Source organism: Manis javanica, chromosome 3 (genome assembly GCF_040802235.1).
Source record: "Manis javanica isolate MJ-LG chromosome 3, MJ_LKY, whole genome shotgun sequence".
In the NCBI taxonomy this organism is placed as follows: Eukaryota; Metazoa; Chordata; class Mammalia; order Pholidota; family Manidae; genus Manis; species Manis javanica.
Genome location: NC_133158.1, coordinates 121,260,802 through 121,273,232, shown reverse-complemented (window position 1 = coordinate 121,273,232; position 12,431 = coordinate 121,260,802). Strand labels below are relative to the sequence as shown.

The 12,431-nt window shown below is 36.1% G+C and overlaps 1 protein-coding gene across 3 annotated transcripts in view; it reads right to left on the bottom strand.

Moving 5' to 3' along the window:
* The window catches only part of LIPH (lipase H), a 34,062-nt gene extending 23,899 nt beyond the window's left edge, over nt 1-10,163 (bottom strand). For 2 of the 3 annotated variants that reach the window (XM_017681124.3, XM_037024264.2), the window contains exon 1: nt 9,973-10,158. In XM_017681124.3, coding sequence (XP_017536613.1) covers nt 9,973-10,021 — 49 coding nt within the window. In that variant the 5' untranslated portion in view covers nt 10,022-10,158. Of the gene's footprint in view, nt 1-9,972 lie in introns of all 3 variants that reach the window. The other variant, XM_037024263.2, reaches the window with a different exon arrangement.
* Between the last annotated feature and the right edge of the window lie 2,268 nt (nt 10,164-12,431).

Below are 12,431 nucleotides of genomic sequence, written 5' to 3'. Positions count from 1 at the left end.
CTTCCAAAATAGAATGAGCAAAAGTAGCTGAGATAGAAGGTTAAAATTAAGGAGGCTTTGAAATCCCTCAACCTAGAAAATAGTGGTTGAAAATTGGGCCCCAAATTCACACATTCCTCCTTTTACTCGACACCATCAAGTAGCATGTGCAATGAGGGATGCTCCCAGGTAAATACTTTTTTCCTTTTCCCCCCAGCTTTATTGAGATATAATTGACAAGTAGCACTGTGTAAGTTTAAGGTATACATGATGATTTGATATATGTATATGTTGTAAAATGTTTGCCACACTAAGGTTAGTTGTTTACACAGCCATCCTCACATAGTTATCTTTTTTGTATGTATGGAGAGAGTTAAGATATACTTTTTTAGCAAATTTCAAGTATATAATACAGTGATGTTAACTCTGATTACAATGCTGTGTTTTAGATGCCAGAATTTACTCATCTATGTACGTACTTTCTCCATCTTTTGGCCCCTTTCATTTTTCTCTTCCTGTAGATTGCATGCTTCTGGTAAAATGGACTGAAACTTGTCTGATACTTGTAAAGCAAGGCCCAGAATAAATAACTGACTGTTTAATTAGTCATTTTATTGAGTAGTAGGGGCACAAGATAGGGCTGAGCTTCTCTGAGTTGGCCATCAGTAAAACTGTTTCATTTCTGGTTGTGTGACTGACTCACCAGGTGGCCTGGAGAAATTATGTCATCTTTCACTTGCCACCTACCTGCCCAAGAGAGGAATGCTGTGGATATTGTGAACGAGGTCATACTGGGGAAGATAAGAGATCCCTTCCAAAGAAAAGGACTGCTTAATTGTTAGGTTGCCTGTTCATTTGAGTCAAATGAGCAATATTAAGCCAGTGTGTCAAAAGTCACATGTCTGAGCCCTTGGAAGGCTCACAGAAGAGTTGTGGAATTTAGTTCAAAGCTATTTTTCAGCAGCAACTGCCAACTTTAATGTCTATGGAATGGCTCAACCAACCTCCTTGACTTGCTGAGTCTTTACAAGAAGCCCTGAAAATAGACAGTTACTGAAAGGTAAGAACGGCAAAACAAATGGATCTTTATTTTTCATTTGACAAAGCTACCCTGACTTCATTTTTAAATGTCTTGGTTATTTTTATGATGATATTAGGCTTTGGAAAAGTTGAGGGTAAGTACTGAGTGAAAAACAGATCTCCTTGTTCCTCTCTCTACTAAATATTTTAACCAGTTAACATGTATTATCTCTCATCCTCAGAGGAAATGTGCAATCCATTCAACAAGAGTCTACTCTATCCTATGTTCTGTGTCATGTGGCATTTTAGAGGAAGAACCAGGTATCAGTGAAATAAAACATACAAATAAGTATAAAATTGCAACCCGTGATATATGCCATGTAGAAGACATATAGTATGAAATGAGAATTTAAAGGTAGGGAGTTTGGCCTGGTCTGGAAGTCAGGAATCTCTTCTTATATCAAATGGAAATGATGTATCTAATTGCCAGCAATGGGAGATTCCTCTTGCAAAATATAACAACATTACATTGAAGGGCAATTCAAGTTCCCCAAACTATTGGTTTAAGTATCAGGTATTATATCTTTTCTCATTTTTAATGTGCTTTATTTGCCTTGAGTTCCACCAAATGATATTATCATAACTGGGCCTTTTTTTGTTAGCATTTGCCTAGCATTCTCCCCACTGACCTGATGTCTATCCTGACTTTTATGAGTTACAAAATTATTTTTCATTCATCTCGAGATCACTTTTCTAGTTTAAAATTAAATAGTTAAGTTTCTATGTATTGGTGCATTGATCAGAATTGTTGTTCTAGTTACTGTATCTTTTCTCTCTCCTAATTCCCTCCAAGAAAGATGAGAAAGTTAATGTACATATATTGCCTCTCCTATCCTCCTGGATCTCTCCCTTAGAACTCTCTCTCTCTCTCTCTCTCTCTCTCACACACACACACACACACACACACACACACACACACACACTCATGCAAACAAACATAAAAATAAGGTCAATCCTCATTATTTATGGATATTTGTGAATTCACCTACCCATTCATTTGTAACCCCCAAAATCAATACTTGAGTGTGCTTTTGTGGTCATTAATGGACATGTGCAGAGAGGTAAAAAAATTGAGTTGCCCCACACATCCACTCTGAACTGAGGTCAAATGTGGTAACATTCTGCCATCATATTTCAGCTCTTATAACAAATGTCCTTTTCACAAGACATCTATTTCCTGCCACATTTTTTATTCTTGTGCTTCTTCTTCATGATTTTGCTCTTTAAAATGGCCCCAGGCATAGTGCTGAAGTGCTGTCTGGTGCTCCTAAAGTCAAGAAGGCTGTGGTGTACCTTACAGGGACAGTATGTATCTTTGCTCAGGTGTGAATTACAGTGCTGCTGGCCATGAATTCAATGTTAATGAATCAGTGAATCAACAACATATGTTAAATAAGGTGTCCTTAAACAGAACACACATAAGAACACACATAAAATAAGATTATGTATTGACTGGTCAACAAAAAATGTTGTAACCAGAGGCTCACAGGAACCTAGCGCTGTATTTCCTCCAGGAGCAAAGGTTCGGTGTTTGCTAATTCAGTGTGTGCAATGACTTCATAGCATGTAACTACCATGAATAATGAGAATGGACTCTATATGAAAATTGCTTCTAGAACTGTATTTCCCCAGTTATATAGTTTTAGTTGTATAATGTACACCATCGTTGCTCACAGTGAGTCCTTTTCCTAGGCTTCTCCATTCACCCCTGTGAAGGACTTTTGCTGTCTTTTCAAGAAGGGCTCATGGGTAATGCAGATCCTAAATTCATTCATATCTGTTAATGAATTCCTTGGCCTAAATAATGACCTGGCTTTGAACAATATTCTTTCCCTTGGTATTTATAGATAGTATTCTACTTTATTTTTATATTGAATTCACTCTAGAGAAATTTTCCACTTACATATTACTTACCTTTTTCCTACCTCACACCTGAAGCATCCTTTCATTATTCTGAAATAACTTCCCCTACTGGTAAAGAAGCTCCAAGTTAACTGACCTGTCTGTTTATTCATCGTTGTATACCCAGCCAAGAAGAGGACCTGGCTCAGAGTTGGCATCAATAAATGTTTCCTAAATAAATGAATATAAACCTCTTTAACACATCATTCAGCCATTCAGAATGATGCATAAGAATACTGCAAATAGTATATGATGTAATGTTTATAAAATAAATGGTGTATGAAATGGTACATGCACTATAACTGAGACTATGTAAAAATATATCTGCAGGTGATGAAGCCTGGGAAATAATATGCAAACAAATTACTACTTCATTTCTGATGTCCTTTTTTTAAAAACTGCCTAAAGTTATTAATCCTTTTCCTCTCAGAATTAATAATGTTTCAAAAAGAAAATACTAAATTTATCTTATTTTGGACCACTTACAAATTAACTTAAGCTCTTCGAGGGCAGCCACTGTTGTTCTTTGTCCAGTTTTGTGTCCCCAGCACCTTGCACAGGAATTTGTCTTATTGTTAGACCAGAAATTCTCAGGCAATTTGGAGCAGTGACTAAGTATTGTGCATAGTAATTTGTTAAATTGCTTCACCCTCATAGTTCTTTAAATTCTACTTTATGTGCTAATTCTAAAATGATTTCTTCTGTGCTTTCAGAAAGCAAAACCTTTTTGCTTATTTTGTTGTGTTGTTACAAAGACAAGTTTACTCAAAGGTATTGCCAGAGCCCAACTGAGTAACCACAGAACATGTTAAACTGGTTTCCAAAGCTTAACCTCTGCTATTAGAGTTTATTTGAAACAGGAGAAACTTTGTCTTTCACCTTCAGACTACTTCGAAATTCATTTACTCTGAAACGCCATTTTCTGTTGACAATTGGAAAATTATAATTTAATGAGTGATGTCTCCCATCCAATGAGGAATTCAACCTCCTACACAGAGCAGGCCTGATGAAATCATTTATAGATTTTTCTCTGTTAAATTAAATGAAACATATCCACATAGGATGTCAAGGAAATTTGGCTATAACATCTTCAGGGATAATACTTGTTATGCATGAGATATTTTGTTATGATCTAATGCATGGTCGCCCACCAGCCAAATTTTGCTCTGCCCATTTACACGCTGTTAACAGCTGCTTTCCTGCTCTACGACAGAATTGAGTGGTTTGTAACAGTGGTCAGTGGTCCCTGATGCTGAAAATATTTACCAACTGGCTCTATACAGAAGAGGTTTGCCAACCCTGGTGTAATGTCCTAAACAAAAACACAACACAATTTTGGAAAGAGCACATAGGTTTGAAGTCCAACTCCACTGGTATTAGCTATGTGATCTCAGGTAATTAACTACCTAACCTCTTGAGTCTCACATGTCTAAAATGATCATAGTAATACCAGTCTGTCAGGCAGTGCTTTGCAAAGTCATACTGAGCCTGAGGCAAAAGAAAAAACAGTATATATACAGTTATCAAAATATCCTCCCTTATATTGAACCAAGTGGGAAAAGTTTATATATAAGCTCTACAAAGACTGTGACTATAGACATAGCCCTTTGTTATTCAATCTGTGCACACACCATTGTCAACTCTCATAAACCACCTAGCAAGGAAATAAAGGTGGCATGAGCCCAGGAACAGCTGGCTGATTGGAAATGACTTTTCTTACTGTACAATAACAGAGATGTAAACAAACAAAAGTCTGTCTTTATTTAAAATTTGGATATTTTGTTCATCATGGATTTATTTGCATTGATCTTCATTTTATAAAAATATTACATTAAAATACAACATGCATATAATTTATCATGCAATATAATGCCATGCATATTATCATTTTCATCAAAATATTAGATATTAAAATATCAAATGATATTTAGGTATCATTTAAGTATTGCATTAAATATGAAAAATAAAATATCATCCTTATTGTATTAAGAGATCATTAATATAAATTTTTCTTGATTACTGAGTTTTGGTGTCCCTTCCTCCTTAAATTTTGCACCTGGTGAATGCCTTTCTTGCCTCACCCTAAACCCAGCCCTGCTGTCAGGATTGCTGTGAGAATTAGAAATAATGTCTGTGAGCTATCTAAGGCATTACCTGGTACATAGTAAATGCTAAAAAATTAGTAATTGTTGATGTTGATGATTGGTTGGGTTAATAGTATTGATCTCACAGGGCTGTTATGAATACTATATGAAATAATATAAGTAAATTGCTTAGCATGGGATCTGATATAAAGCAGGTGTTCAATAAGTATTGATTCTTTTTTTTCCATCATTTTGGATTTGGGAAGGGACACTTTATTAGTCAATATACTGGTGACAGTTTTCCTTGGCTGGAGAACTAGGTTTGGTTCTGCCTCCATCATTAGCAAGGTAAAACAAACAGCCTGTTTGGGCCATCATTTTTCTCATATTAAAATGAGAGGTCAGTTCCTCATTCCTTAGAGGTTTAGCTAATCACTAGCATTCCTTTTGGACACAAAATTCTAAGATCTGCTAGCTGATTTGAAAGGATAAGAGGCATCTATTCGTGAAAAAAATTTCCAGGGAATTCTTACTTACCAAAGACAACTCAAATCTAAAAAAATTAATGTAGCAAGGAATTAAAAATTCTTTTAATTTTAATTAAAAGACCTGAAAATAGCCATACTTTACTCTTGTAATTAGAATGTTGATCAGACAGGTGTTTTGTCCCCCTTATGTCAGGCAGGGGTTTTTGGCTAATTAAATACCCTTTAGTTAACCAACAGGATTCCACATGCTACAGGTAGGGTGAATCTTGAAAACATTATGTAAGTGAAAGAAGTCAGTCACAAAAGACCACATGTCATATGATTCTATTCATATGAAATGTCAAGGATAGGGAAATCTATAGGGATAGAAAGTAGACTAGTGGCTGCTGAAGGATGGGGGTTGGTGGGGAGGGGGAGGTAGGGGTACCTCAGCTAAAGGGATCTGGGTTCCTTTTTGAGGTGATGAAAATGTTCTAAAATCAACTGGTGATGGTTGCACATATCTGCACATACACTAAAACCCATTGGGGTGTATGCTTCAAATGGTGAAATGCATGGTATGTGAATCATATCTCAATAAAACTGTTTTTAAAAACAGTTCCTATAATTTCACCCTTTCAGAGAAAGACCAGAGTGAAATGATAAGAAGTTTGAGGTAAGTAGGCAGGAGTTTCACTTTTTTTGTTAAAATCAAAACAGCTCCCAGTTTATCAATTTGTTTCCTTTGTCTTTGGAGATGGAGAGTGACAGACGTCCACTGTCTACCACTGAAGGTTAAATAAACCCCCCTACCTTAGTTAATCTGTTGTGGGTGAGGGTTGTAGCTATTCCCGTGCAAAACAAACCACTCTTAATCTCAGGCTCAGGGATTAAATAAAGCTGTTACTCTGTTTTCTTTGCCAGACAAAATTGTGTTGGATAGACAAAATGCCCTCTTGACAGGAAGGCCATCTCTGCTTTTAACCGTTGGCTATTGCTTTTAACCTACTTCTTTAGGATACAACCGAGAAAAGACGCCTGTTTCTGTAGATTGGCTTATTTCATGAGTCCCGGGTGGATAGAAAAGAGTGATTCCCTCTGACTGATTACTGGCAACCAGCTCCCTTTCCGATTAATCTTTGAAGGGACCCTTTTGCTCCGCTGTTGAAAGACACACTGCCCTGAAGCCAAACAAAGCTGCCTTTGCTGTCTGAGTGTTGCCCTCAGTTCTGCCTGCTTTCGAAGGAACTGATTTCCTATCCCACATTTCCAAGTAGGGGAAAACGTGTACAAAAAGAGGAGACTCCTCATTCATCTCCAAAGAGGTGTCAGTGAGAAGAAGAGATGGAATTCTGGACAGCAATAATCCACTGATGGAGCAATTGTGAGCATGGGCAAAAGGAGAGAAGGTTCTGAGATTCTCTGACAATAAGCAAAGGCAGGTCCAGATGAAACCTCTCTAAATATGACTTAGTCAACTGATTAGAAACAAAATAATCCATTTCTCTCAGACCTATGGTTGGTGAAGTTTAGTTCACTAACTTTCAAATGCAAGTGATGGCTGTGAAATTCCCCCTAATTTAACCCTACCACTAAACATGACATGGATGTGTGTTAATAACTTCTGTAGAACAGAGGTCCATAATTAGGCATAGTGACTCAATGCTGCCCTAAATATTTGCTGAGATTCAGAACATAGATGAAGGGATACATTGTCGAGTATTCTGCATGCTGGAGGTCAGTCAGTGTCTGGAGCACAGCTCACAACACGTCAATTGATGAAGCTGGGATGTTTCCAGTAACCTACACTGGAACACACTCAAAAGTTTGCCTGAAAACACTGCTCTGAAGGAATTTTCAAAAGTCCCAGTAATAAAACTCCCTTGAAACCAGAAACTTTGCCTTGGCAAGATCAGAAAATGAGTTGGACTCCTATTTTTTAAGAGAAACAGAATGGGGAAGTAATGTGTGCTTACTATGAAATTCTATTAAATGTTTTAAGTCTGAAAAGCAGCTCAGTTTATATTTTTTTATGAGAGGACAATACTGAGTTTGGCATCAAAAACCTGCCTGAGCCAGATTATGAAGCATTCACAGTTGGCCAGGGCCAAACCTGGTGGAATATCTCATGGTTCTCTTTTATCCCAGGCAGAGACAGGCAAGAAACATATGGGCAAAATGCCCTCTTGGAAGGACATCTCTGCTTTTAACCATTGCCATATTTCTTTAGGACAGAACTGAGCAAACAAATGAGATGCTAGATTTCCTCACTCCCATCTCTTAATCATGGGCATAAATGTGTACATTCACAGCCCACCCCCTCATACACTTTCACCTACACGTCAGAGGAGGATGAGTCAAACACACACAACAGAGTTATAAATCACGTGGAGAGGATTTCCAATATTCCAGGAAATAATTCTCTGTTTTTGGCATGAGGCTATTTTCTCTAGGAAAGTATCTGCCTAGTTTTACAGAAGTTGCCATAACCAACAGATCGACAGCAAAGTAGCATTGAAATGTATTTATGACAACAGCCTTAATAGTTTATCAGTTTGTCTTCTTTTGACCACCTGCCACTGAAAAACCTTGGTGGTTTGTTAAAAATGCAGATTCCAGGATCTCACCACAGACCCATGTATCTGTGTCTTTGGCAGTGGGATCTCTGCATTTTTAACAAATTCCCCAAGTGATTCTGGTGCACACTTGAGTTTACCAGCCATTGCTTTGTCCACTTAAAAGACTATCACAAATGTTCCAAACCAGCTCTCACAAAGGTTAGAACAGCAAAACAAAGACTTCTGAAAGTGAATTGACTTATATCTTTGGCGTTTTGGAATCACATCTTAACACTTCTTAATTTTTGGACTGCAAGCCAAAGACTGGAAAAATGAAAAGTCAACATATTTGTGGTTGATAATTTCTGCTATCAGATGCATATTATTCAACACCTGCCCACATGAAAGTTCCAAGTTCATGGTTTTACAGATACTGGGAAGTCTAGATTTAGCTTACAGCTATAATTATGTTTTTTCTTTTTAGCTACAAGTTTATTGTGGTATGTCTCTGCTTAGATTCTATCATGAAGCAGGGAGTCTTCTAGAATCATTTAAAACAAGACTTCACTGATGAAATAATGTTAAGTAAAAAGTAAGGTCAAAATTAAGGAAAAATAAGTTCCAACTTTGAAAATAGAGATATATAATGGGAGACTGGAAGAAAGTACCCACAAATCATCCTCAGGTTTGTGTGTAGGGTGAGCCCCCACTCCCCTTAAGCTATCTCTAAATTCATGTTCATTTTTAATTTAAAAAATGGTAATAAATACACACTAAAATGTTGACTTTTGTTAAAAATATCACTAGTATAATTTTAACTATTAAAGCAACTTTAAAAGTACAAATTAAGGAAAATTTATTTATAAGCCTAAAAACCTAATACAACTGTTTAAATTTCTCCATTTGCCTTCTAAACTTTATTAACAGGCATACATACATGATTTTAACATAGTTGTAATCTTAGTTTACCTACAAATTTGAGTTCTGATTCTTCTACTTTGTATTGTTTTATAGATGTGTTTGCACATTTCTGCATAGCTTCAGAAATATTTCAAAGGCTACATTTTTTTTTAAAGTTGATAGGCTGTATTTTATCCATTCCTATGTAGGAACACTTCTGCTATATCTAGTTTTAAATTATTATGAATAACATATGATCATCATTGCATATGAGGATTTTTTTCCTTTAAAAGTTATTACTTTAGAATAAATTCCCCAAATGGTTTTCTATTCAAAATGCATGGACATTTTTATGGGTCCTAATAAGTAACATATTTTCCTTCAAAAAAATTGTGTCAATCTTCATTACCATTAAACTATGTGAAAAATAATTGGATTCCTAAGAAAGCTGAAAAGTATTTTTTTAAAAGCATTTCACTTTATTTTTGTTACTTTGCTATGTACATTACTGTTTTAATTTTTACTTCTTTATTATGATTAATCATTTTTAAGTATATGAGGTACCATTCCAAGGGATATATAAAATCATATTTTTATAAGAATCATTTAAATAAATTCTCAATGGATGAAAGCTATAAAAACCTACCGTCTATGTATTATATACTATAAAACAATTTTTTTTAATTTCCAGAAAATATCTTATTTCACAGCGGTAGATAAGCACAGAAAATTTAACTGTGAAAGAAAAGAACACTATTCAAGATTTTTTCAGCATATTTAATTTCTGTACATCAGAATAAATTAATTCAAAGGAAAAATAATTTCTAGTATTACTGAGAAAATATATTTTTTCAGAATTAGAAAGTTCATTTAATCCATATATTCTTTCCTTAAAAAATGACTTTAAAAGTCCATTGAAGAATTTGGGATGATAAAATGCAAAATGACAGTAATACTTATGTTGTTTAAATAATTAAGAAAATCATACAATAGGTGACTTACCTGATCTCACCAAACACAACAAACTGATGAGGAAGTATAATCTCAGCATATGGGAACTGGAGAGAGCGTATGTCACATTCACAAGAGTGATTTCCTTCACAGAACGTTAGAGTTTCTACTGAGAGCCTTGCTCAGAGAGCTCGGATAACTAATCCAGAGGTGTGGTGACACCAGGAAGTTCCCAAAGGACTGCAGGCGCGTCCCAACCCTGAAAGACTCCTCCTCTTTTCAATGAAAGGTCAGGTGCGTTTCTACTTTACACAATTTATGCATATCTTAATATTATGTTTTTGTAGAATGACGAGTTCAAAATAGTTTCATTCTTTGTGGGTGGTTTATTAGTCGTTTGGCTTGGTGTGTTGAAATCAAGTGTGATTTGAGATCTTTTCCCCTCTTGTTCTTGTGAGTGAAACAAATCCAGTTAATGTCCTGCTGGCCTGTGTATACAAAACTGCTTTTTCTGTTAATTCACACACTCATTACTCATAGGGTAGTCTTCAAGTTTTGTAAAGAACATTTCATTAAAGTCAATCGTGTACCTCTATTTGCCAAAATATGCTTCAGATTGAAGGAAACTCTGTATGGTATTATTTTTATTTTTATTTCTTCCTATCAGAGTTCTTTTATCTCTATTAGCTCTTTTTTTTATAAGGAAAAGTAAATGCAACAACTTAATATAGAAAGCTATGCCAGAATTCACCCACTTCAGTTGTTGGAAGTAACTATATTGCGTGCCCATAGCCACAAGATAATTTAATTCCCTTTCTGATGAAAGTGCTTGCGAACAGTTACTCAGGCTTGTGCTGGTCTGATGAGCTGAAAAGTAAATTAATAAATAAAGACACTAACAACTTAAGAATACATTTTCATGCAAAGCCTCAGGTCAAAGCCAGTAGTCATTTAGCATGGTCCACCTGAAGTATGTGTTTATGAAGCAGCAGCGTCTCTCATGCAAGGTTATCAGTTCTCCAGGTCTGTGCCCCACCTGAAGAGCACGGGATTCCTTGCACGAAGTAGACTCCAGCAATGCTTCCCAAGGAATCAGTACATCAGAATAACCTGGGAAGCTTTTGAAAGTATTGTGTTTAGATTTCTGTGACATACCTCAGACCTAACGGAATGCCAAGACTTCCTAGCAGTGATCCAGTTACCTGGGTTCAAACCCACGTGTTCCACTCACTAGTTGTGTGGCTTAAGAGAAACATTTAAGTTCTTCATTTTCTTAACTGTAAAATGAAGATAATAAAATCATACATCTCACATGGTGGTTATATGGATTAAATGAGATACTATAAAGTACTTAGCACTATGCCTATTGCCAAGGTAAATGCACTTGGCATTTGGTAATTATTGTTCCTACCTAACCAGTCACACAATCTATACCTTTCCCTCTCCTCAGAAGGTGGGCTGCAAAAAGCTGATAAGAGGAATCAGGTTAAAATCTCTTAGAGATTTTAGAAATGGAGGGTACCTTTCAGCAGTGAAGTTTCAGGTGAATTACTCTGGTCTGCACTTTAGTCTATTTCTGTCTTTTGTTTCCTGCTGGGAGAAATAAATTAAGGATACATAAAAAGGAAAACCAAATAGTGACCTGCTAGCTTTTTTAATTTTTCCATTTGCAATAAGCTTTGAAACTTGAAAACAACTGCTCTGTGGAACAAATAGAGAATTGTTTCACATTCTTTTAGGAACTCATTATAGAATGCATTCCTCCCTGTCAGCCCAGTGTGCTTGCCTGATAAATATTTGTTGAGCTCCTATCAGTTTTAGTACCATGCTGAGTGCTTATCTAGACAGAGCCAATGTATATTTTCCTGGAAACTAGCCAATTAGAGGTACATGAATCATTTCTGTTGAGGGGCCTCATTGTGTTACTATTAATGATTTTTCTGCTGGTGGTCACAGAAAGTCCCCTAACTTCCTAGCCTGTGTGTTCCCTTGTACTTCTAGCATACAACACAGCACAAGAATCAATGGGAAAACGCATCCCCTCTTTTTTCAGCTAGTGCGAAATAGCAAATATGAAGGAAAAAAAACATTCCAAAGGATAGGGGAGGGAAGAGTAAGGGAGAACCAGATTATGGATGTGACTATAAAGGGATAGCACAATGGATCTGAGAGGTGGGTTAGTTTTGTCTCTTGCTTGTAGTGGTTACAGGAATCTACACATTGCATAGAACCCCCACCCCCAACACACACAGACACATACAAGTAAGTGCATGTAAAATTGGTAAAATCTGAATAAAGTATATGAATTGTACCAATGTCAATTTCCTGGTTTTGATCGTGCCTTCTAGTTATGTAAGAGGTTACAATTAGGGAAATTGGGTGATGGTTGGTATATGGAACATCCCTGTACTATTTTTCCAGCTTCCTGAGAGCCTATAATTATTTCAAAATAAAAGTTTTTTAAAATTCTAAAAGATGGGCCAACTCATAACCACTTGAATGTTAACATT